The 27,236-nt window shown below is 30.7% G+C and overlaps 1 protein-coding gene across 1 annotated transcript; it reads right to left on the minus strand.

Moving 5' to 3' along the window:
• Window positions 1-1,020: 1,020 nt before the first annotated feature.
• LOC148298954 (uncharacterized) lies at window positions 1,021-26,757 on the minus strand (the record flags this gene model as incomplete). The annotated part of the gene is made up of 4 exons (XM_088276494.1): window positions 1,021-1,143; window positions 4,692-4,922; window positions 8,722-8,890; window positions 25,847-26,757. Coding segments are annotated over 4 exons (1,434 nt in total), but the record flags the coding sequence as incomplete, so codon positions are not given.
• Between the last annotated feature and the right edge of the window lie 479 nt (window positions 26,758-27,236).

Below are 27,236 nucleotides of genomic sequence, written 5' to 3' on the forward strand. Positions count from 1 at the left end.
TCTATTTAACGAATGTTGTGATATAACGATCTAAAATTGGGTCAAATATAAAGAAATATATATGTTTTTCGAGTTTGATCAGTATATCTATTACTGCACATGTTAGTAAAATAAAACTCACTAAGTGGTTTGTTACAAGTGATTTTTTTTTTTAATAATCAACATGTCATTCCACAAAGTTAATGCCGAATCAATAAATAAATACAGTGTTCATATCTAAAACGAAGTTTTTTAAAAAAAATATTTTAAACCTATTTTTACAAAACGGATTTTCGACATTATCGGACACTCCTCCCCATAATTAGTCCGTTATATCGAGGGATTACGGTAGATTAATACTGGTTCATATTCGAAACATATATTATTATCGATTCAAATGCAAGCAGACTTTAAATAAATATGCAAAAATTTGCTGACCATTCTGATAAAATGTATCGAATCCGAATCCACGTTGAATATTGATTAATTAATTTAATCGGTTATGACTTTGTTGAAATATTTGATTTAATCAGCTGAACAAAGCTAATTAATTTCGGTTAATTATTCGGTTAATAGGATTACTGGTACATAATCCTTTCAGCGGGATTCGGCAAGGTTCGATTAGTGTGATTATTTTACAAAACGAGATATAATTTCGAAACTAACTTCATTATATTGGAGCTTAAAGGCTTACTTAGGCGACCCACGACAAAGATTTATTATTCTAACCAGTGCATAGGGCACTGCATCGTATTGACGCAATGTTATCTTTAGCTGTAGGTCCCAGGTTCGATTCCGAGATGGGGTGAGAATAAATATTAGTGATTTCACACTCTAATATTAATTAAATATTACTTTGGTCCCTGAAGTGCAGGAGTGATCACCTTGCCTTTATATAATATAATTAACGATCAAGATAACATTGCATCAATACGATGCAGTGCCCTTAGAACCATTGGGTGCGGATAAGGGTGAGAAGAAGAAGAATATATATACATATAATCATATATCATTACATAAAATAAAATAGGCTCGACTTACAGTGTATCATGATCTTGACTGTGGTGTGCAGAGATACGGCCAGAGTAGGGTGAGTCATGACACAACTAAGGGTGGAGTTGTGATAGGACCTCTGGACGCTGAGGCGAACGTTTGAAATAAGGCCTGAAAAAATACATAAGTCCATAAGCAATCAATATATAAGTCCAATCATCCACATTTTGTCATCTCAACATTGATAAAGAAGAATATGGAAGTCTGGGTACTAACAGGGCTTACAAAAAGTTATAGGTTGGTTTAATTACCTAATTGATCACTTAATATAGGTACGTGAAACATTGATTTTCTACTCAATATTAATAACCACACTTATAATAAATTATAATTTGTTGGATTTTTCATCAATGATAATATTTTATTGATATTTAGCGAAGATAAAGAAATTTGGAAATTGGAGAATATAGATGGAAATATGGACTTCTTCATTAATGTTCAGAGTAAAAGTCGCTCACACCTTTCAACAACATCATACATAAAAAAACTTGATTTTTCAGGATATCGTTTTTAAAGTTAAAATATATTATAAAATATATTAAAAATAAATATCAAGCACTTATTGAACTTTTAACTGTGCAACAGATGTTTTGAGGTAAAACCTGAATGCTTTTTTTCTATTTTTTTTTTGTGTATTTAAAATAAAATAAAGAATACCCTTTCTTCAAAAAGCAAAAACTACACTTTCTGTAAATATTAATTTAAAAATATGCCGCTTTTGCTGGGATATAGTACATTTTATGGGCATTCTGAAAACATTCACAACTGAAAATTAAAGATTTTTTTTTAATATGACGCTGTTGAAAGGAGTGAGCGATTTGTGAACAAAAACTTAATTAAATACTTAAAATATTATTCATCGGAAATATTATGTATGTGACTTATGTATATACAAAATTTAAATAAATAAATCAATTTAAAAAATAGAGAAATAAGTTCATTGAGAATTTTATTTCAGTGATCACTACACTATGTAACATTCATCATTCTACCCATGATTGACAACCACATTATTCAAATTTTGGACAGTTGTATGCATGCTCCAAGAGACGACATAATTCACAATCTCGGCGAAAACTTGAAAAGATTTTCTTATATTCTTTTGTAAATTCGACGACTTTATGGAGACATGGATTCTTCATAATTTATTTTCATTTTTATTTTTATTATTTAACACTTAGTTTAGACAATCGTCAAAATTAATAATTTTATTTGAATTTCAATATGATTTCTTATTTAATTATAGTGTTGTTTTTAACATTCATCATTCTTTTGAATAACATTGTATTTTTTATTATTATTTTATTTTCATTTAACAAATTCTTAATTTTGACGATTGTAGGAATGCTGATTTGTGATTTTATTCTTGTGTTGTTTATTATTTTTAGCCTCGTAATGCCGTTTGCCGTTTCGCGTTATACTTTTTCAAGATAGGCACAGAATCATTGCATATATAGTTCATAGTCCATCGTCTTTAAAACTTCTCAGTTCTTTTGTTAGTCTATTCTTCTTTAGTCCAACGTTTTTACTACTTGACGCCATTATGGGTCTTGAAATTGTCAGGATAGTGAAATACTCCCATATATGGGATATGATACGAACTACGCACGATGGAATGTTCTTTTGGTGGTTTTGTGTACATTAAAGGAAAAAATGTGTCATTTGCCGCATGCGGCCCGCGGACCGCCGGTTGGCCACCCTTTGATCTAAATGAATATTTCAATTATAATGTTTGATTTCTTATTGAATTCAAGTATGATTTATAACCTCCACATTTATAATGCCATTCTTTCTTTCATCTTTTCCTATGCAACATTCATCAGATCGTTAAAATTAAAATATTATACAATTCCCTATTTTACGCGGGAGAGTAATATTTCAGAGGGAATTTTGACGCACATTTTGATCGTTAGTCGATCGTTCCTCAAAGCTTCTGATGGAATTTTCTTAAATAATTACTTCGCGTAAATATTTACCTAATTTTCGGATTTGTCAGGGAATTTAATTTAATTTATATTTTCATCGTTTCCCCTTCTTTCTTGTCGAAATATCTGTTCCTTATATACTCTAATCTAATATTACAAAATTCCTCAACTTCAAACCTCAGTAGATAAAATAAAGTTGGATTGTAAATGACTTCGATCTTGACTCTTGATAATTAAAAAAAATATTATTTTAAAATAAAATGTTATTTTCTTCTTCTTCCTGGCTCCATCCAAAGTTATCGTCTTTTTAGACTAGTGGGGCCAGCTCTCCTCGTCCTCAGGTTGTAGGTCCTTCTATCATGGACAACTTCACCTAGGCCATGCCTTCGAATCATGTTATCTATCTGTAGCATCCTTTATGTTTTTGGTCCTCTAGATGTCTTTCGAGGAAGATCCATGGCGATCGCCTAGTTTACAATATGTTCAGGTTCTATGCATCTTATGTGCCCATACTATCTTAATTGCCTTTCTTCTTCCTTAATATTTATAAACACAAAACACAAACCTTGCATTAAAAAAAAATAAGTACAATTCATACAAACTAACTAACTAACTAACTTACTTAACTAACTAACCATTACGCTGCTTCTACTCAGAGATAAAGATAGAATAGAACGTCAAACCAATCTGTCATTGCAAACAATATTCGCCTCTTCCAAATTCATGCATCTCCTCATACATACATACATGTGACATATGGTCACATTCCAGTATTTGCAATACTTGATTATGCCATGTTTTCGTCGGTCTTACTCTGCTCCATTTCCCACTACATTCACCACATAAATCTTTTTTACTCTTCTTTCTTCACTCATCCGATTCTCATGCCCAAATTATCTCAATGCACCCTTCTTAATTTTATTAATAGATTTGGCGTTAAATTTGTATAACTCCATTTAATTTTGTAATTAAATGTTAACACTGTTTTTTGAGTCTGCTAAGTTGTATTTTATTTAATAAAATAAGAACTATGTAATTTATTCCACGTGAATTTTATTTGCCCAGCAACCGTTTTCGTCGAAACCGACATCGTCAGACTGGTGTGAGGCCATATAAATTTCTTTGTTATATAAACAAAAAAGCAGGAGTTGAATACCATGATTTTGTATAATTTCCTGATAAAATGAATTTAAATTGAATTAATGTAATAAAAAAATATGTAAGAAGAATTTTGTTTGAAAATGTCACAAAATTGATTTTTATTTGTTTTTCTTGTAACAGTAAAATACAACTTAGACTCAAAAACTCAGTTTTAAATACTGAAAGCATTAACTTTGTGGATCATATTGATATATTTTTTCGAGAAATAAAAATACTTTTTGCCTAGTCATAATAATAATAGTAAAAATAGTCATCAATTAAACACTGAAGAGGGCAACAGGTTGTTGCCGAAACTAGTTGGTTAATAAAAATGTGAGTGGATCAAAACACAAAGTATTTTTATTTCTCGAAATATTACAAAAAATCAGTGATTGATTTAACATTTAATACATACATTTCTCAATTTTATCATTTATGCTTATCACAGCCATGCATTTTTTCCTTATTTTACCATTCGGACATCCGATTATTCCGACTCCTGTCCTGACCACTTTCAAAGATTTAAAATACTTGATCATGCCAAGTTTTTTTCGGTCTTCTTCTGAATATTTTTTAAAAATAATTATTTGTTACCTGCTTCCGTTTCCTCGTCATCTAGCACCATGTCCTCGACAGATTCCTTGTCGAATTCCCCAATAATAGCGGAAACTGGTTTCTTGAGAAGCCATGACAGTTTGGGTCTAGGCCTTCCGCCGACTACAGCGCAGGTTGCGTTCAGTTCCGATCCTTCCTTAACGGAAACGGATCTGCTTCCGGAGTTCACGGGTCTACCGGAAACGAGCAGCAGCGGGTCCGAAGGCTTCTCTGGAAAGAGGAATCAAAGGTTAAATCTTGTTTCTAATCCATTCCAATGGTGCAAAGGGTACTGTGTCTGATATCTATAGTACTATTGCCAGTTCCTTTTATTATGACCTAAAATAAAATGTTTACTCACACACGGGTTATGCCTTTGTGGGATTTATTTTGTATTAATATTTTTTTGAACTTGTAATTATAATACAACATTTTGAGTGTGTCCAAATACTTGTTCACAAAATCTGGATTATCTCCAAATACGGGAGTTATTTTCATATTATTAAGTTGTGTGGTTGTCAATAATGGGTAGAATTGGTGAATGTTACACGTGTGTAAAGTGATCACTTAAACTAGACTATGACGGTCGTCAGCCCCGTAAATGCCCAGACTTCCATATTCTTCTTCATCTTTGATGAGATGTCACAAAATTATAAAATCATGGTTTAATCGCGGTATTCCTGGCAAAGTAATACCAAAAGTATATTCTAATTCTTTTTTTACTTTTTATCATTTAATATGGTTACAATAGTTTTAATAATTTTAATTAATTTGCTGGACATTTCTACTTTTAACATATCTTACCATATTCTTCTTCATCTTTGGTGAGATGTCAAAAAAATTATATGAAAATAACTCATGTAATTGGAGATAATAATACTCAAAATGTTGTATTATTTTTCACCTTGGTTAGGATATCAATCAATATACAAAAAAATATATATATATATATATATATTTATTTAGCTTCCAAGCGGACAAAACCCAGATTTGTAAACAAATATTTGGACACATTCAAAGTAAAATTTTGAATATCTTATTTCTCATATTATTTTTTGACATCTCATCAAAGATGAAGAAGAATATGGAAGTCTGGGCATTAACGGTGATGACGACCGTCATAAGCTGGTTTAAGTGTTTACTTTACACACGTGTAACATTCACCAATTCTACCCATTATTGACAACCACCCTACTCAAATTCTTAGACGTTCTAAATATCATATCAAAATATGAACCAATTTTGAAACATTGTTCTTGAACCACTAGAACTTCACTAGAGACATCTATTGGTGAGATGAAAAGAAGCTTTTTATATTCTTCTACATCTAGATTAGATGTTAAAAAATAATATGAAAAATACGCTTATAATTAGAGATAATGCAAATTTGTGAACAAGAATTTGGACACACTCAAAATGTTGTTAATCTTTTTTTTCGTTATTCTTCCTATCCATTTCTCTACCCTCTTTCTTACATCTTCTTCTCCTGTTTGATCCAATAACGACTTTGAGCAACTTTTTAGTATCCATCTCTACCTAGGAAAGCCATTAAAAAGTTTCTGACTTTATTATCTATAAGGGTTTGCGTTTTATATTTTTCTTTTACCTACATAAATTTATATTCCCGATAAATATCAACGCTCAAAAGATTAACTATTTCAAATACCATCAAACAGTCGTAAACTTCAAAATAAATTGCTACTCATGGTAGGTTAATTTTAAAAGATTCTTAGTACAAAGGAGCCATCAAATTAAAAAATACTGAATAAAATAACCACTTGAAAAGAAGTCATTATTATATTATTTTTTGACATCTCATCAAAGCTGAAGAGGAATATGGAAGTCTGGGCATTTACGGGGCTGACGACCGTCATAGGTCTTCTTCAGGTTCTTCTTCATCTTTGATGAGATGTCAAAAAATAATATGAAAATAACTACAGTAATTAGAGATAATCCAGATTTGTGAACAAGTATTTGGACACACTCAAAATGTTGTGAACTCATTATTGTTTATTTCACTTATGTATTTATTAAACATGTATGGATACATACAGATCAACATATTAATTTATGTTTTTTAAACATAATTAACACGTTATTTTGTTTTTTGCAGAAACCCACCAAGCCACCTTAATGTCTTGTCGGTGGAGTTCTTTTTCAAAGGTTTTTTAAATTTTTTAAATCAAAGATCTGTTTTAATTAACCCTTGTTACTTGAGAGGCGCCACTACAGCGCCACATAAAATATTAATTCCACTCGTTAGGCGCCCCAGCGGCGCCATGGACGATAGTCTTACATTTTATTGATTACAAAATCCAAAGGTGCAGGTACAGATTTCTTCATGTTTACTTGTTTCTTCATATATTTGTTAATATAAATAAGCGTTCGTATTTGCTACCTTTCTTAAAAAAATATTGTAAACATTCTTTTGGTTTCCCATAAATAAATAACCGAAAAAGAGATTTTTTCTATAATTAAAATGTAACTTTGTTTTAAAATCACTATAAATATTTTATTTTAACTTGATTATTAAGCTAACCGCTTCTTTATCAAGACTGATTAATACTAAAACACTATCTACTAAACAATATTCAAAATATTTTGAGGGTTAGGGAAAGAAGCTTAGGTAGATCTTAAGTGGCTTTATTTTTGTGTTGATTGGCAGTCACAGTCAAAAGAAATGAGGGATGATGAGTGATTGGAAACATATTTAATAACGGACTTTTAGCAAAATCATTTACTTGTGTATTTATTAGCTGTAAATTATTATTAATTGCCTTTTTAATTTCTAATATTTCTAAATAATCTAATTTCAGTCCACTATTGCATGTGTGTAATATATTTTGATCTTCTTTTTTATCAAATGTGTGTGTGTTACTGCTAACGGTACTGGAACACTTGTGACGGAATGAAGACAATTGTTTATTTATAAAAAAAATCACAAAGTTATAAGAAACAGACAGACAGACAGACAAACCCTTATCCGCACCTCAGTGGTGCATAGGGCACTGCATATAAACGCAGTGTTATCTTGAGCGTTAACACATGAAGGAATGGTTATCAGCCCTCCGCTTCAGGTACCAGTCCAGGGTGATATTGAATAAATATTACAGTGAAAAAATCACTTATATTTATTTGACCCCCCTAGGAATCGAACCCGGGACCTCCAGAATGGTAGCCGAGCGTGCTGACCATTACGCTATGGAGGCTATAAGAAACAAGGACACAAATATATTGAAAATTACAAAACACAAGGGCGAGAAGAACAAAGCGATACCAATATAAAAACAGAGCGAGCGCGACGTATACACGTTTTGAATATTATTTAATCTGAGCACACAAAAATTAGTCCGCCACCCCTTATATACGATTTTAAAGGAGTTACGTGGTGGGGACAATATTATAAACAAAATAAAAGTCGATAAACTGCGTCTCTTTTTTCCTCTCGCGTACATTTATGAATACTATTTTAATACATAACTTATTCTGAAAAATACACAGATTTTGGAAGAAACAGAGTGATTATTTTCTATGATTAAAGAAAACACTTCGTTTTTTACCACTTGAGTTTTACTATAGACTACATGTTTCAGAAGTTAAACTTCCATCAATCTGGATTATCTCCAATTACTGTAGTTATTTTCATATTATTTTTTGACATCTCATCAAAGATGAAGAAGAACCTGAAGAAGACGTATGACGGTTGTCAGCCCCGTAAATGCCCAGACTTCCATATCCCTCTTCAGCTTTGATGAGATGTCAAAAAATAATATAATAATGACTGAATGATGGAAGTTTAACTTTTGAAACATGTAGTCTATAATAAAACTCAAGTGGTAAAAAACGAAGTGTTTTCTTTAATCATTGTAACATGTCTTACCACAAAGTTAATGCCGAAAGAATAAATAAAATATTATTTTCTATTAAGTGATTGGCAAATTGAGAATAATTATTATTATTCACGCATCGTGTATGTTCTTTACATCGGATGTTAAAATTCCTAGATTTTTTTTTCTAGTGTGGTATTTACCTAAGACTATCAGCTTGATTGGTTCAGCCGATATCCAGTTTCCCTCGGGGTCCACTCCTCGGCAGATCCAAGCTCCATCGTCTTCCTTCCTGACCTTGGCGATGATGGCTTCCCCAGACTTGGAGACAGCCAGTCTTCCACCTCCTCCTTCAAGGTCCATCTCCATGATCTGGAAACCGAAATCTGCCATTAGGATATTTAAGAAGAAATGCTGTATGTGTGACTGTGTTTGTCTTTTGTATGATAACGATGCTGCGCTCCTTTCATGTATTATAGAAGACCTGCAGGAGCTGGTGTCAAAGGGTTATGAGTATAAAACCCATTCGAGGATCCAAAATAAATGATCTGAGAAGGTACTTTATGGAAAGATATATATGTAGTGATTAGTCATATTTTCCTATTTTGTTTTTACCTTAAGTTTTTTTATATTTTCTCATTTGTTTTATTTTCTCATTTTTTATATTTTCTCATTTGTTTATTTTAAATATGCTTCTTATCTTAGGTTTTTCTCATTTGTTTCTTTTAAATATACTTCTTATGCCTTTTTTTATACCTGTTTACTGTTTTTATATTTTGCCATGTATTAGTTTTGGTTATTAAAAATAAAAAAATTGTAACTTTATTATTTGTGTTCCAGTCTTGTTAACCTTAATCCCATGTCCCAAAATGAGAAATAAAAATTACTCATCGGGAATATTATATATATTTAAATATATATATATATATATATATATATATATATATATATATATATATATATATATATATATATATATATATATATATATATATATATATATATATATATATATATATATATATATATATATATATATATATATATATATATATATATATATATATATATATATATATATATATATATATATATATAAATACATACATATATATATACATATAAATATATATATATATATATAATTTAAAATTTGTTTGATACTATTTTCGTCAACCTACAAAGCTACTTATCAAAAATAGGTACAAAAAAAATTTGGTAGAGTGTATTCGAACCCAAAAACTCTGATTCTGACTCTGCAAAACTAACCACGGAACCACAACCCACACTGAAATATTTCAGTCAACTGAAAACACCAAATATTCGACTTGTTATAGTTTAAAACCAGCAGTACAATTAGTTTTCCGCTATTGCCTGTCAGGTACAATAAGTCACTTGGATCACTAGCCCATTGTTTCGGAACGACAGTTATTATATTAAAGACCTTTTGTGTTCAATTTAATTCTTTGAAGATCTTACAAAATACATTTATAAGGATTTCCGTCAAATGAGCAAAACATTTAAAGGTTTGAAACGGGGATTCTCAAACTTTTTGTGATTTCAGGGATTCTACAAAAAACCGCGTTATCAATACGTAACATTATTTTTTTAAACCCTTTGGCTACCAGGACTTTTGGGGTTACTATACCAGGAATACCGCGATTAAACCATAATTATATTATTTTTTGACATCTCATCAAAAGTGAAGAAGAATTTCGAAGTCTGGGCATTTACGGGGCTGACGACCGTCATAGGCTGATTTAAGGGATCACTTTACACACGTGTAACATCCACCAATTCTACCCATTATTGACAACCACACTACTCGAATTCTTGGAAGTTCTATATATATGAACCAATTTTGAAACATTGTTCTTGAATCACTAGAACTTCACTAGAGACATCTATTGGTGAGATGAAATTTTGTGAACAAGTATTTGGACACACTCAAAATGTTGTAAACTATAATAAATTTGAAAATAAATAGTGTTTGATAATTCATAAACAGATTTATATTATCCACTGACACTTCGTGATGGAATTGCATTTTTAATTTATTATTAGATTAAAACCAATATGTGTAGCCAATATCATACAATACTTAAATTCACTCAAATTAAATTAATTTCTCAATAAAATTATATCAAATCATGGTTGTCAACTCCTGCCTTCTTTTATATATAACATAACAATTTGTATAGCCTCTCACCAGTCTGATGATGTCGATAACGACGAAACCTGGTCGCTGGTCAAATAAAAAAAGTGGAAAAGCCAAAAATATTGGTTTTAATCTACTAATAAATTAATTCATAAACACTTTGCGCCATTGTTTTTTCTTCGTCGCGAAAAAAACATCTCTCCGAGTATAGTTAACTAAATGTATACAACGTTATAAAAAATCAACTAACAAGTAAATTCTGCACGCTTAATGCCAACCCCCATTTTACGCCGTGCGCATAACATTGCGAATCAAACGACACTGGACCTAACTGACGAGATTCGGTGTTGAAAGAAATCGAGTAGGGGTGCGTGTAAGTAACAAATATTAATATTGTTTATTAGCCTTAAAGCGTTAAAATGTATTCATTATGTGCACTACCCATTACATTAACAAAATCGATCACCAACACGTGATCACAGAATCGCGGCCACACGCCATAAAAATTAGGTGATCCCAAAACCAATAGCTATAAGTGGTTATGGTTGATAGCGAAACCAATAGCTAAAAGTGGTTACGGTTGATAGCGAAACCAATAGCTATAAGTGTCAGGCTCAAGAGCCTGACTAGAGAACCAATAGCTATAATTTGAAAGAGAGAAGACAGACCGGTAGTCACAAAGATTTTTAAAGTGGTATTACACAAAATTAAAGATGAATGATAATGAGAGATGAATGTTATATTACCATACTGCAAAGTTAACAATGCTTTGCATTATTATTTTTTCAGTCTAGATCATTTTAAACTTTATAAAATAAAACAACATTGTTTAAACCACTTTTTATTGGTACACTTTATCCAACCGGTTTCGCCAAGAACCTTGTCATCATCAGGGTTTATGTACTAAATTCTAAAACATTTAAATACTCATAGTAAATTACCCTTCCCTTACCAAAAACTTCCACGCACTCCATTCACCATATGAAAATACGATTTAAAAAATGTGATTTAAAAAACTCCTAAATGTTGTTTTTATTGTGCATTGCGTAGCGAATACATCAACTCCAAATGACAACTTGTAAGCTACCATTTTATAGATCATATTATTTTTTGACATCTCATCAAAGATGAAGAAGAATATGGAAGTCTGGGCATTTACGGGGCTGACGACCGTCATAGGCTGGTTTAAGTGATCACTTTACACACGTGTAACATTCACCAATTCTACCCATTATTGACAACCACACTACTCAAATTCTTGGAAGTTCTATATATATGAACCAATTTAGAAACCTTGTTCTTGAATCACTGGAACTTCACTAGAGACATCTATTGGTGAGATATAAAGAAGCTTTTTTACTAAGCAGAAACTCTTATATTAGTATGTGAGATCCGAATCCTGGATTATAATCATACACATAAGAAACGCCAGAAAATACCATTTTCATTTTTATTATTTTATAGATCATTTTAAATTGCAATTTTCACGCACCTTACCCATCGCGTCCCACAGATTGGTAATGACTGATTGAGCGTACTATTGTTCAGAATACGTATATTATACAGTATACGTACTATGAAGAGCAGCGTATTGTGTTATAGGACTATATAAGTTGGCGAAGATGCCTTTGAAGTAATCATAAACAATATAAATTACATCAGTAATAATTTCGGGAAGGAATGCCTCGATGTCAAATACACAAAGGATATCGAAATAATTTTGATACAAGCGCTACGATATTCGGAAATGTTCGTCCTATTTGTTTTATCTGCGATCTCAACGGGAGTCGGCGAACAAAAATCAATGGGTAATTAAGCTGCGGAAATTTGTATTTATAAATATCTCTGATAACTATTTCCAGCTTCCGTGAAAACACGGGTTTTTCATTTCAAATCGAACGATATTCAAATCAAATTGGACATTTAACAAAACAAATTGGAACTTTTATTGTATTTTATAAAAATAGTTTGATTTTTTGGTTTCATTTCAAACCCTTATCAGCACCCCAATGGTGCATAGGGCACTGCATCATAAGAACGCAGTGTTATCTTGATTGTTAACACATGAAGGAAAGGTGATCAGTCCTCCGCTTCAGGAACCAGTCCAGGGTAATATTGAATAAATGTAAGAGTGAAAAAATCAATTATATTTATTTGATCCCCCTGGAAATCGAACCAAGCGTGTTGACCATTACACTACGGATGCGGAAAAACAAATTTATGAATTTCGAATTTAAAGAAATTGAATAGTGTGGATGTCAATCATAGGTAGAATGATTAATGTAACACGTGTGTGTAATAACTCAACCAGTTTATGATGGGTCGTAAGCCCCGTAAATACCCAGACTTCCACATTCTTCTTCACCTATATTGAGATGTCAAAAATAGGTGCCGTGGCGTAGTTAGGTAGACGCACGAATGCGAAGCTGGCGTCACGGGTTCGATTCCCGCTAAGTGCAAAATAAATTCAAGAAAGATTGATTTTCAATTGGTATGGGTTTTTGTGATGTATTTATCACATTTAGCTTCCCTATCCTTACTATCCTACCTGCAGATAAGCCTCTAAATTTAGAGACTTTTCGAGATATTCCTTTAAAAAAAACTATTCTCTTTTTATTTCCTTCGCAATTAATATTTTCTCAAGCATTCCTGAAAAAGATCCTGAAACCCACTTGTCCATTTTTTTTAATACTCCATTCTGAAACAGAGGTACGCTGAATGGGCCTATCAATTCGGCGATTATATTTACGCCCATAATAAAAAAATATCCACAAGACATTTAATATGACCATAAACTAGGGAATTTTCCCGAGACAAAGCGAGTTTGCCCCCAGACAACTCGTTAATTGGAGGAAGGAAGAAATACAGGAATTATTTCTTATCTCAGGAGATATAAAAACATCTAACAATCTCAAATAACTTTAACAAACGTTAAGTATTATTGTAACGGTTATTTTTAACTGTTATTACATGATCTAAGTTATATCGAGTTATCCTTGAGGGATGGAAACGTGGTATATATTTTAATTTATTGTTTTTCCTATCAGATACTGGATTTTTCACTCTATATATATATATATATATATATATATATATATATATATATATATATATATATATATATATATATATATATATATATATATTTGTCCGCCTCCGTAGTGTAATGGTCAGCACGCTCGGCTACCGTTCTGGAGGTCCCGGGTTCGATTCCCAGGGGGGGTCAAATAAATATAAATGATTTTTATATATATATATATATATATATATATATATATATATATATATATATATATATATATATATATATATATATATATATATATACATATATATATATTTATAAATATATATATTTATATATATATATATATATATATATATATATATATATATATATATATATATATATATATATATATATATATATATATATATATATATATATATATATATATATATATATATATATATTTATATATTTATATATATATATATATATATATATATATATATATATATATATATATATATATATATATATATATATATATATATATATATATATATATATATATATATATATATATATATTCAAATTTCCCACAGTAAATTGATGATGGCACCCGCCGTGTGGCATGTTGCGCCATTTTGTTAAAAACAAAGCTCTTTCACATTAATGCCATCCAACTGAGGTACGAAGAAGACAGTTATCATGGTGCTGTAGCGCTCTCCAATGACCGTAACATTCTGGCCGGCATAGTCTTTAAAAAATACGGGCCAATGATTCCACCTGCCCATAAAGCACACCAAACAGTGACTTTTAATAGATGTAAGAACGTTTCGACAAAGGTTTCTGGGTTTTCTCCACTCTTAATTTAGCAATTCTGCTTGTTGACATAGCCATTTAACCAAAAATGTGCCTCCTCGGTGAACAAAATATTGCGTTGAAAAAGAGGTTTAAGCTGAATATTTTATTCGGCCTATTTATTGAACCTACGAGGCGCATAATAGTCATTCAGTCTATTTATAGTGAAACAGCAAAACGGACTACAAAACAATTGTCAACTGTTAACAATTTTGCCACACATTTCAACAAAGCTCGGGCAATTTTAGTGGAGTTACCAAAAATCTGATAAAAAACTATTTACTTTTTAGAAAAACATGAATTTTTTTTCCAAATGTGTCTACAACGTGAAATAGCAAATAAATAAATATATATAAAACCCTTATCCGCACCCCAATGGTGCATAGGGCACTGAAAAAATCACTTATATTTATTTTACCCCCCTTGGGAATCGAACCCGGGTTCCCAGAACGGTAGCCGAGCGTGCTGACCATTACACTACGGAGGCGGACATAGCAAAATGGACTATAAAACAACTATCTACTATTAACGATTATGCCAATCATCCCAACAAAACTGTAGCGAATTTTGTCGAGTGACTAAAAATGTGATAACTATTTAGTTTTTTTTAAATATTAAAAAATATCGTTTTTTTCTAAATGTGTCTACAACGTACTTAAAAGGGCAAGTCCGTGTCCTTGCAGAATTTCGAAATTGTCGAGTTTTACGTGTTAATTCCGACATTCGCGAGCCAAGAGCCAATAATACCCCACTTGGAATTTTCCACGAGAGATTCTGTTTGCTTTGCAGCTGAGTCACGTTTTTGCATTGGCCATATTTACGATGCGAGTACTCAACGCTCAAATTCTGTGTACACTCACGTTCGAAAGTTCTCAACGAGTTGCGAAAAGAGTACTTTGAAAAAAAGACCAGTTGAGAGGACTTCGCTTGTGTATTTTGGATTATTTCCGTAGCGTAGTGCTTACCATTTGGATTTATAGATTTGGCGTTTAATTTGTAGAACTCCATTTTTATTTATATATTCTTATATATAATTTATATACTCGTATAATCTTAAGTGTAGAAAGAAGTTATTTGAAGTAAAATAATACAGATATCATAAGCTAGCAAGTATATTTTAAGATGGAAAATATACAAGTAAACTTTTATTTATAGATTTGTCGTTTAGTTTGTAGAACCCCATTTTAATTTATATATTAAATGCTAAATCAAACATTGATTTTTTGTAAAGTTGTATTTTATTGATAAAAATACATTTATTTTATTTTATTTTAATAATTAAGATTTTAATATTTACGACCTTCATAGGCTGGTTAAAGCGATCACTTTACACACGTGTAACATTCACCAATTCTACCCATTATTGACAACCACACTACTCAAATTCTTGGAAGTTCTATAAGTATATATGAACCAATTTAGAAACCTTGTTCTTGAATCACTAGAACATCACTAGAGACATCTATTGGTGATATGTAAAGAAGCTCTTTACTAAGCAGAAACTCTTATATTAGTATGTGAGGTCCGAATCCTGGATTACAAGCACACACATGAGAAACGCCAGAAAGAATCAATTTAATTTTTATTATTTAAGTTTATAATTTGACCAGATAATAATTTGTCAAAAAATAATGTGAAAATAACTCCTTGTAATTGGAGATAATCCAGATTTTCTGAACAAGTATTTTAACACACTTAAAATGTTGTAAATTTTTACACAGTCTAAATATTTTGAAAAAAAATAAACTTTTCAGACGTTCACCCTTTGATTTTCATACCCTTTCACGTTTGTCACTTTTCAATTTACGTGTCACACACGTCCCAACTTTACGGCAACAATCTCCCCGACAGAGTACTCGCTCAGATTCTCACGAGTGTGTGGAGAACGTACTGAGTGAGCAAACAAATCCGAGCGTCCATGCTCGAACCCTTCGGCTTTAGGACGAAATGCAAAATGAAGTAAAAAAAATACCACCCATCTTGCCAGCTGAAAACTAGAGTGAAACATCTTTATCATAATTTTTGTTTGCAATATTTCGAATGTGTGGAATATTTTCAATCACATGCGTTGCAATTCCCTCCATTATGAGATATTCCTTTTTTCATAATTTGATTCGGCGGTCACTTTGTGGTAAAACCTGACTATTATTTATTTAAGTTTTCATTCAATTCAAACCCTTATCCGCAACCCAATGGTGCATAGGGCACTGCATCATACAAACGCAGTGTTATCTTGATCATAAACACATGAAGGAAAAGTGTTAAGCCCTCAGCTCCAGTCCAGGGTAATATGGAATAAATATTAGAGTAAAAAAATCACTTATATTTGTTTGACCCCCCTGGGAATCGAACTCGGGACCTCCAGAACGGTAGCCAAGCGTGCTGACCATTACACCACGGAGGCGGATATTTAAGTTTGACTTAGTAAAAATCACTATTTCTTAAATTCTTAAATCGAAACACGTGTCATAATAGATTTACCTTTTATATAGCGATACCCCTTTTATATAGTTTGGAAAGTAGTTGGAAAAAGTATCAAAAAAAGATCGAGGAAAACCTGCCAAGATTAGGTAGTGTTGGGTAATATATCCAAAATAAAACAAGGTTTTTTGGATCGAATTCTACATTTATTTATTTATGTATATGTTAATACGTGACGCGTTTCGTCTTCTTAGGAGATAATCAAACACTGGCTAAAGAAGACGAAACGCGTCACGTATTAACATATACATAAATAAATGTAGAAATCAATCTAACAAACCTTGTTTTATTTTGGATATATTACCCAACAATTCAATATGGAATTCTGCCAACTATCTGCAGTTACAATAAATGATCAAATACATGAAAACGGCCGGTTCAGGAGTCGAAATAATCGCCGGATGCGTGAATATAAAATAGGTGAAGAATGTTTGCAAAGACATAGTGGTATGGCGTTCTTTTCTCTCTGCCCACCCCTGCGTAAAAGCGGCATGATGGTAAGTTAGTTAGTTATAATGTAACATCATCCGGTGAAAAAATAATAATACATAGCATGGCGTTATTTGAATTTGGCGTCGCACTGGCATTATACGAGATAATATGGTGTACGATTTCTTGCAACTAGAACAACTTAGAAGGTTGGAAAATAGGCCCCCCATAGTTCTTAGTAAATGTTTTTCTAAGGAAATGGCACCTTAAAGGTGCTAACAAATTAACGAAGCAAATACTTAACACTTGGCAAAAACAGAGAATACTCATTTCGCAAGAAAACTAAACGCCTTCCAATATTTTGAGTACGCCCAGATTTCTTTTCACAAATTCAGGATTTTACCCCACTTACGAGTTGTTTTATCAAGGTTTTTATTGATATCTCTACATAGATGACGAAGAAGAGGAATTTGAAAGTCTAGGTATTTACAAGGCTCACCATCTGTTATAGGTTATAGGAGAAATTTTAAATTGCATATGTAAGGATTGTTTTAGCATATATACACGGGCTGTCTGAAAAGTTTCCGACCTCAACATGAAGATGGCACTCGTTGTCCATAAAAATTTGAACATGTGTTTGGGCATGTTTTAAAAGGTACTCATAAAAATTTCCACCACTTTGATCGCACAGTTATTTTTTGACAGTCGTTCGAGTGAGTCGCCGTGAGCGTTTTTTCCAAAATGGAAAAAATTGCGTATCGAGCAGTCATCAAATATTTGTTTTCGAATGGCAACACGTCTATGCAAATTAAAGGCGAGTTAGACGCTGTGTACGGAGACTCTTCTCCATCATTTACCACTGTAAAATTTACGGCAGCAGAATTTAAACGTAGGCGTACCAGCTAAATGACGATGAACGTTTGGGAAAGCCAAAAACTGCAACCACTGACCATAAAATCGCTCAAGTTTATCAAACGGTGTTGGAAACCCGTCAGATTAAGGTTAAAAATATAGCAGACTCTATGAAGATGTCGAAAAATAGTTTGTTGCATACTTAATCAAGATTTAGGGATGAGAATGCTGTCCACGCGGTGGCTGCTGCGTTTGCTCACTCCGGACCAAAAACACGTTCGAATGAATGTTTGCACTGCTCTGTAGGCGCAACGGGTCAGACTTTTTGGCACCAAATGATAACTGTAGATGAAATTGGATACACTATGCTACTCCAAAAACAAAAATACAGTCCAAACAGTAGACTGCGAAGGGGGAATCGGCCCCAAAAAGGCCAAAACTGTACCTCCAGCTGGGAAAGTGATGGCGAATGTTTTCTGGGACAGTCAAGGAGTTATTTTCATAGATTACCTAAAAAAAGGTTAAAAACTATTACAGGAGCGTACTACGCATCATTATTCGATAAGTTGAATACAGAAGTTACGGAAAAACGGCCACATTTGCAGAAGAAAAAAATTATGTTATTAACTTTGTTGAAACAATTTTTTATTGGTACACTTTTTCCAACCGGTTTCGACAAGAACCTTGTCATCCTCAAAGTTTATGTACTAATTCTAAAACATTGATATAATCATAGTAAGGTTATAGTAAATTACTTTTCCCTTACGATACCAAAAGCTTCATAAACTTTTAACTATGGAGATTCAAAGTTTTAGAATAAGTACATAAAGGATGACAAGGTTCTTATCGAAACCGGTTGAAAAAAATATAACAATAAAAAGTGGTCAAAACAAAGTTGTTTTAATTTATAAAAATTATAAAATATGGCACAACATATATTAAAGTTTACAAAACATTCACGAAATGATTTTTTTGTCATTAAAATGTATCTTTGTTTTAAAATCACTTTAAATATTTTATTATAACTTAATTATAATGTCTACCGGTTTCGAAGCTAACCGCTTCTTTATCAATACTGATAAATCAGTCTTATATTATCTTATCTTAGTATTAATCAGTCTTGATAAAGAAGCGGTTAGCTTCGAAACCGGTAGACATTATAATTCAGTTATAATACAATATTTATAGTGATTTTAAAACAAAGTTACATTTTAATTATAAAATGGAAAATCACAAAGTTAGTGCTTCAAATTTAAATTATATTTTTGTGTGGTTTGTTGCATTTTTACAAGTAAGTTTCATATCTGCAGAAAAGCGTTATGATGTGGGAACTTTCATATGTTACGGTCTGATTTTATTGAATGTTACTGGATACGTTTGCGCTGAAGTTTCTCTCGAAAAGTTTTAATTAGTTTCATCGAGTTTCTTACACTTTTTCGCGTTCCCCTGGCCCGCAGATACCAATCTGAGTGAATTCCCCGAACCTCCGGGATTCCGAGGCAATCTAGAAATTGATGCCTTTACCAAACTATAATTTATTTTCTGTCCAAGGGGACATGCTGTGAATGAATTACCTCTTATTGAGAAAAATGCGACATCTATGATGATCTTCAAAAAAATTACACATAACTATCTTTTCTTGGATTCTTAACAGTTCATTATATTATCATTCCCTTGATTCTTCTACCTTTTTTCCATAACTCTTTTTGCCATAATTATATTTATATATATATATATATATATATATATATATATATATATATATATATATATATATATATATATATATATATATATATATATATATATATATATAAATAAATATATATATATATATATATATATATATATATATATATATATATATATATATATATATATATATATATATATATATATATATATATATATATATATATATATATATATACATATATATATATACATATATATATATATTTATATATATATATTTATATATATATATATATATATATATATATATACATATATATATATATATATATATATATATATATATATATATATATATATATATATATATATATATATATATATATATATATGAATATGTCAATATATACTTGTAAATATATACAATATATACTTTATATAAATCTTGAGTACATTTCGCTCACTCCTTTCAACAACATCATAAATCAAAAAACTTGATTATTCAGGAGATCGTTTTAAAAGTTTGAGATTATAATCAAATGTATTGAAAATAAATATCAAGCCACTTTTTAAATTTTTTACTGTGCAACAGATCTTTTTAGGTAAAACCTGAAAGTTTTTTTCTACATTTGAAAAATATTAAGTATATTTAAAAAAAAATTTAAACAATATATTTCCTTCAAGATGTAAGAACAACACTTTCTGCCCTGTAGCGGGTAAATTTCATGAAAAAATATGGCGCTTTCGCTGGGATATAGAAGAATTTCTAGGCATTCCGAAAATATGCACAATTGAAAATTGATGATTTTTTATGTATGACGTTGTTGAAAGGAGTGAGCGATTTGTTTTGTTAAACGTCCAATTTGATTGGTAAAAAGTCCAATTAAATCTAAAACCCTGTATTTATAAATAATAAATTATTTTATAAATTAAATATAACTTTGTTTTAAAATCACTATAAAACAAAGTTATATTTTAATTAAAAAATGGAAAACCACAAAGCTATTGCTTCAAATATTAACCACAATAAATTGTTTATTTGATTGCATCTTTAGTTTTTTTTATTTTTTTATATTAAATCTTATGGTTATTACCGTTGAATGCAAAAAAGGCCAGTACCTTCAGTTCGAAAAGCTTTTGCAAAGGGAAAGCCGTATATATATTTCTTTTTCGATAACTCCATAATGGAATATTGAAAAATCCAATTTCGCGCTATGATTAATGTTTTAAAAATAATATTCCCTCCTTGTATCGCTTTGTAAAATGAACACGTCCCTGTGAATCCAGAGAGAGGCAAACTCTCCTGACAGGCTCACTACCCGGTTCCAGGTTCGACGGTCACTAGGGAAAACGGGAAGAATTGAAAATTAAAAATTCATTTAAAAATAATCCGGCGCTCAAGTCGCTGTGATATCTATCCTGGATTAGACCCGGCAAGTGTATTCTTTGATAACTGAACAACACATTTAAGATTATTTTTTCATACTTGAAAGCAAAATATTACTACCTTATGAAACGACAGTTAATATTTATTCTATAACACATACACACACAGTCATTTTTACCAAGATAAGTATAAATATAAGTGATAAATAATAAGTGATAAATATATGATAAATATTTGTGATTTTTTCACTCTAATATTTATTCAGTATTACACTGGACTGGTACCTGAAGTGGAGGGCTGATCACCTTTCCTTCATGTGTAATCGATCGAGATAACACTGCGTTTATATGAAGCAGTGCCCTATGCACCATTGGGGTGCGGTTAGGGTTTTATTATTATTATATATATATAAATATATATTTATATTTATATATATATATATATATATATATATATATATATATATATATATATATATATATATATATATATATATATACAAATATATATTTATATATATATATATATATATATATATATATATATATATATATATATATATATATATATATATATATATATATATATATATATATATATATATATATATTAATATATATATATATATATATATATATATATATATATATATATATATATATATATATATATATATATATTTATGTATATATTTATATATATACATATATCTTGGTAAAAATGACAAACTGCATTGATGTTTTTTTTTTTCCAAGCAAAAGTGACCAAGTGACCGTTGGGTATTTTTGCTAGTAGTTACAATTTTTAAGATCATGAAGTTAGTTAAAGTGTTGTATGAAACATTTGACATTAAAAATTAAAATGGCTTATAGATGTAAATTATTGGTGGAAATGAGTAAAAATCAAGAAAGACAAATCCATATATTGTACATGAATTAAGATTTTACGATATGTTAGATCTCAAATCTTCTTAATCTCGGCCAACTCTAATTTAAAATATAAATTTGTTAATGCTTATTTGATATTAAGGCATATAAAGATAAAAATCGCAATATTCATGGTATGTATTTTTAAAATTAAGATACAAAAGTTAGTTTACCCCAATTAAAAACCTTTTCATGTTTACCATACGAAACGCATTTAAAAACTCGTTTGGTCTAATTCGATTACTGTGGGGTTCGAAAATGTACAATTCAAACGTAAAATTAATTTAACCCGTTTTTCCTCGTTGCAGCAGATTCAATTTTCGAGCAAATATAATTCATAACTTGTATGGAATAATTAAATTGTACTTTTTTATAAATGAAAAATACAGAAACACATTTGCGATTCATTCGTTGATAATGGTGGGTGGTTCAATTTCCTTGAAAAATATGAATAATGTAATTTATATTTGAAGCACTAACATTGTGATTTTCCATTTTATAATTAAAATGTGATTATTCTGAATTTGCCGATCACTTAATAGAAAATAATCACTCATTCGATTTAAATAAAGGTCTAAATATATTACACACATGTGATAAAGGACTCAAATTAGATTACTTAGAAATATTAGAAATTAAAAAGGCAATTAATAATAATTTACAACTAATAAATACACAAGTCAATGATTTTGCTAAAAGTCCGTTATTAAATATGTTTCCCATCACTCATCATCCCTGATCGCTTTTGACTGTGACTGCCAATCAACACAAAAAATGCCACTTAGATCTACCCAACCTTCTTTCCGTAACCGTCAAAATATTTTGAACTTTGTTTAAGTAGAAAGTGTTTTAGTATTAATCAGTCTTGATAAAGAAGCGGTTAGCTTCGAAACCGGGAGACATTATAATTAAGTTATAATAAATTATTTATAGTGATTTTGAAACAAAGTTACATTTTAATTATAACATGAATAATGCTTTTAAAAATTTTATGCAGAAAGCAGCCAGTTCTCAAATCTAAAATGATCACTTTCAAAAAGCTTGAGTCTGACTGGTATTCCTTCTCAGGTCGATTTTTTGTATTAAAAATTTTATTGCCTAGTACAAACTTCGTCAACGATTTATAAAATCTTTAAAATAGAGCTGAAATTTTATTTTTAAACCTATTTTATTGTTTGTACTTTTCTCCATCCGATTTCACAACAACAAGCACCTTGTCATCTTCAGGGATGGGTACGTCCTTATGTAGTACATATCAATCCTCCTTTATGGATACATGTTAAATGATCTTTATGACCTGTTTGATAGATTCGTAGTACTTATCCATCTCTGAAGATGATAAGGTGCCTGTCGAAATCTGTAGGAAAACGGTACCAAAAATAAAATTTACTTTATAAAATGTGCCAAAAATTATCACCCTAAAACATTCAGGAAATAACAAAATTTAAGTTTTGAACTGAAAATTATAGAAGCAGAAAAAGACCGAGAAAAACTTACCACTATCAAGCATTTCAAATACTTTGGCATGGTCAGGCCAGGAGTCGGAATAATCGGCGGGTATGTATGAGTAGATGATGAATGTAGAAAAGGCGAAGACTGTCTGGAAAGCCAGATAGGTGTGGCGAATAATTCTCTCTGCCTACCCCTGCGGGGTAGCGGCGTGTTGGGTAGCTAGTTAATATTTAGAAATGAATTCCATTTAAATTGTTTTATTTGGGAATTATACATCTCATACATTAAATATATAAAAATAGTTGTAAAAAAAATATGTAAAAAAATAAAAACCCATTAACTAATTCTATATATATAAATAATGAATACATTTTATGTTAAGTTTTCAACGAAAGGTACCTACACAAACGTCTCTATAATAATAATTTATTTTAAAACACTAACTTTGCGTTTTTCCATTTAATAATTCAAATGTAACTTTGTTTTAAAATCGCTATAAGATATATTTTAAAGTGATTTTAAAACATAGCACTGCGTTAATACTTTGCAGTGCCCTATGCACCATTGGATGCGGATAAGGGTAAGAAGATGAAGAAGATATATTAGAGGGTGCTAATGTTCTTAGGTCATCAAACAAAGTGGATAATACAATTTGATGAATGGGAACAAACTGTTACAAATAACCTTAATTTTTGGCAATCAAAATTGATGCCCTAATATTGACGTCATTACCGGGGAGGTCCAATAGTTTGTTCGCAAGAGGGATGATTTCAGATTTTGATTCAAAATTACCTTTCGTGGGGAATTTTGCGTCGGAAATTCTTGTAGACCCGCGAATCAAAACAATTAGGCTAGCGAGATTTAGGATCAGAAATGGAATTAAGGTTAGAGCCGGGAATCGACGTGAAACCGCAAAATTTGATTAAAGTTGTTAGGAAGGGGTAGGAAGGTTAAAAGTGGAGTTGATAATATTCGAGGATTCTCAGGGAGTTGTAATTAGAACAAAGGTCTGAATTAATGCTGTAGATAATCTTAAATGTAGAAAGAAGTTATTTGAAGTAAAATAATACGGATTTAATTAGCTAGCAAGTATATTTTAAGATGGAAAATATACAAGTAAGCTTTTATTTATAGATTTGGCGTTTAGTTTGCAGAATTCCATTTTCTCATTTATTCCTTTGACATACGCTTCTTTTGCCTATTTATTATACCTGTTTATTGTTTTTATATTTTGCCATGTATTGTTTTTGGTTATTTAAAAAAAAAGGTACTTTATTATTTCGCTCACTCCTTTCAAGAACGTCATAAATCAAAAAACTTGATTTTTCAGGAGAACGTTTTTGAAGTTTAAAAATATTATACAATGTGTTAAAAATAAATATCAAGCCACTCACTGAACTTTTTATTGTGCAACAGATCTTTTCAAGTAAAACATGATGGTTTTTTCTCCATTTGAAAAATGTTTAGTTTATTTAAAAAAATAATTAAACAATACCTTTTCTTCAAAATGCAAAAACAACACTTTCTGCCCTGGAGCGGGTAAATATAAAGTTTAAAATATGCCTCTTTTGCTGTTATATAGTACATTTTCTAGGCATTCAAGTGTACGAAAACATAGTACGAAATCATAGTGCACGAAAACATGCACAACTGAAAATTGACGAATTTTGATTTATGACGTTCTTGAAAGGAGTGAGCGATTTGTGTTCCAGTCTTGTTAACCTTAATCCCATGTCCCAAAATGAGAAATAGAAAATACCCATCGGGAATATTATATAATATATATGACTTATGTATGTTATATGTTTTGGAAAATAAATAAATAAATAATTTTTTATATTAAATGCTAATGAGTCTACTCAATTGCATTTTTTTTTTTAAACGTGTGTAAAGTGATCACTTAAATTAGCCTTTGACGGTCGTAAGCCACGAATTGCCCAGACTCCCATATTCTTCTTTATCTTTGATGAGATGTCAAAAAATGAGATGAAAATAACTCCTATAATTGGAGATAATCCAGATTTGAGAACAAGTATTTGGACACACTCAAAATATTGTAAATAAATTGAACATATATTACCTGTCCATTTTTATGCCATGCTGTCATCGTTGCGTTGCTCGGTAGATTGCACTCCAATATTTGCTTGACATTCAACTCCGATAACACTTCGTCCGTTATAATCTCAATTCTCGGCAGCCTCTCAAAGGGCATGTCACCCTGGTAGTCCAAATCGACATCGTTTTGGTTAACATCACTTAAAACGCTAAAATGACTCTTATCCCCAACGCCATCTTCGGCTGTAATCTTCAAAGATGAATCTGTTACATTGACCAGAATTGTTTGATTTCTGACCTGGTTGATACTTTCTGTAGTATTGATTTTTGAACCATTTCGTCTTGCATCGTCTTTATTCTTACTTTCACCTGTTAGTATAAATATTTTACCATCGTCAACGAGCATTCCTTCTATTTCTACCTTTAAATCATCATTTATGCTTTCATTTTTGACATTTGACATCTTATCACTAATCTTAGCGTTATTTTTAGCTTTCTTCGCCCGCATTTCTTCTAAAAGTCTATCGATAAATGTATCTCTGTATGTTTTTACTTTTTCACTGTGTTTTTCACGTTCTACACTACTATTTTTAACACTTTTAATATTTAAAAACACTTTTCTAACCTGTTCACTCAGTTTGTCTCTCACATCACTAGAGTTTAGTTTGTAAATTTGATTATTGATATCTAGGGATTTGTTTGGTGGTGTAATTTTATGAATGCCTTTAACTATTTTACTTATATTATATTTAATAAAATCATAAGATTTTATAATGGACGTTTTTTCTTCTTCAACATTTTGAATTTTTGTTTCTTTTGTTGGCAACATGTTGTAGACGTATTCTGTGTTATTTTTTTCGCTTCCTCTTATTGGATGTGTAGTCCTCTGCTGCGCTGTAGGTGGTTTTTCTCCTGCATCCACAGCATTTGTGTGACCTATAACAAACAAGATGATGATATATTTTTAAAGTACGAACAAACAAATTAGGTACTTATTTATTTTGTACAAAATAAATCTACATTGGCGGACTGATTGCTAAGCAGCACAATCTTTCAACAAACCAAAAACATACTAGTGATCCATATCAAAGTTTTTACATATATAATTTTTGTGAATTTTTTTACCCTTGATAACTAAACATTCGTCCAACCGACGACGTCCTTTTCCGAAAAAGTGAAGTGCACTTACTTCCCTGCACCCCACACCCGCCAGGCTTTGTTTACGGAAAAGTGATTTATTGTCTCTTACATTCATTCGTAATAAACCAAACATATGTGTCATGTAACCAGTTACTATTTTTAATAAACACTTTTGATAATTTTCACGTTTTTTTATTGCGTAGTCCGCCTGACGAATGATTAGTTACTATGTATCTTCAAATATAGTTTAGTTATCTAGGGTTAAATTTACAAAA

This window comes from Brachycentrus maculatus, unplaced genomic scaffold (assembly GCF_059751285.1).
Source record: "Brachycentrus maculatus isolate JH-2025_06_01 unplaced genomic scaffold, ASM5975128v1 h1tg001484l, whole genome shotgun sequence".
Classification (NCBI taxonomy): domain Eukaryota; kingdom Metazoa; phylum Arthropoda; class Insecta; order Trichoptera; family Brachycentridae; genus Brachycentrus; species Brachycentrus maculatus.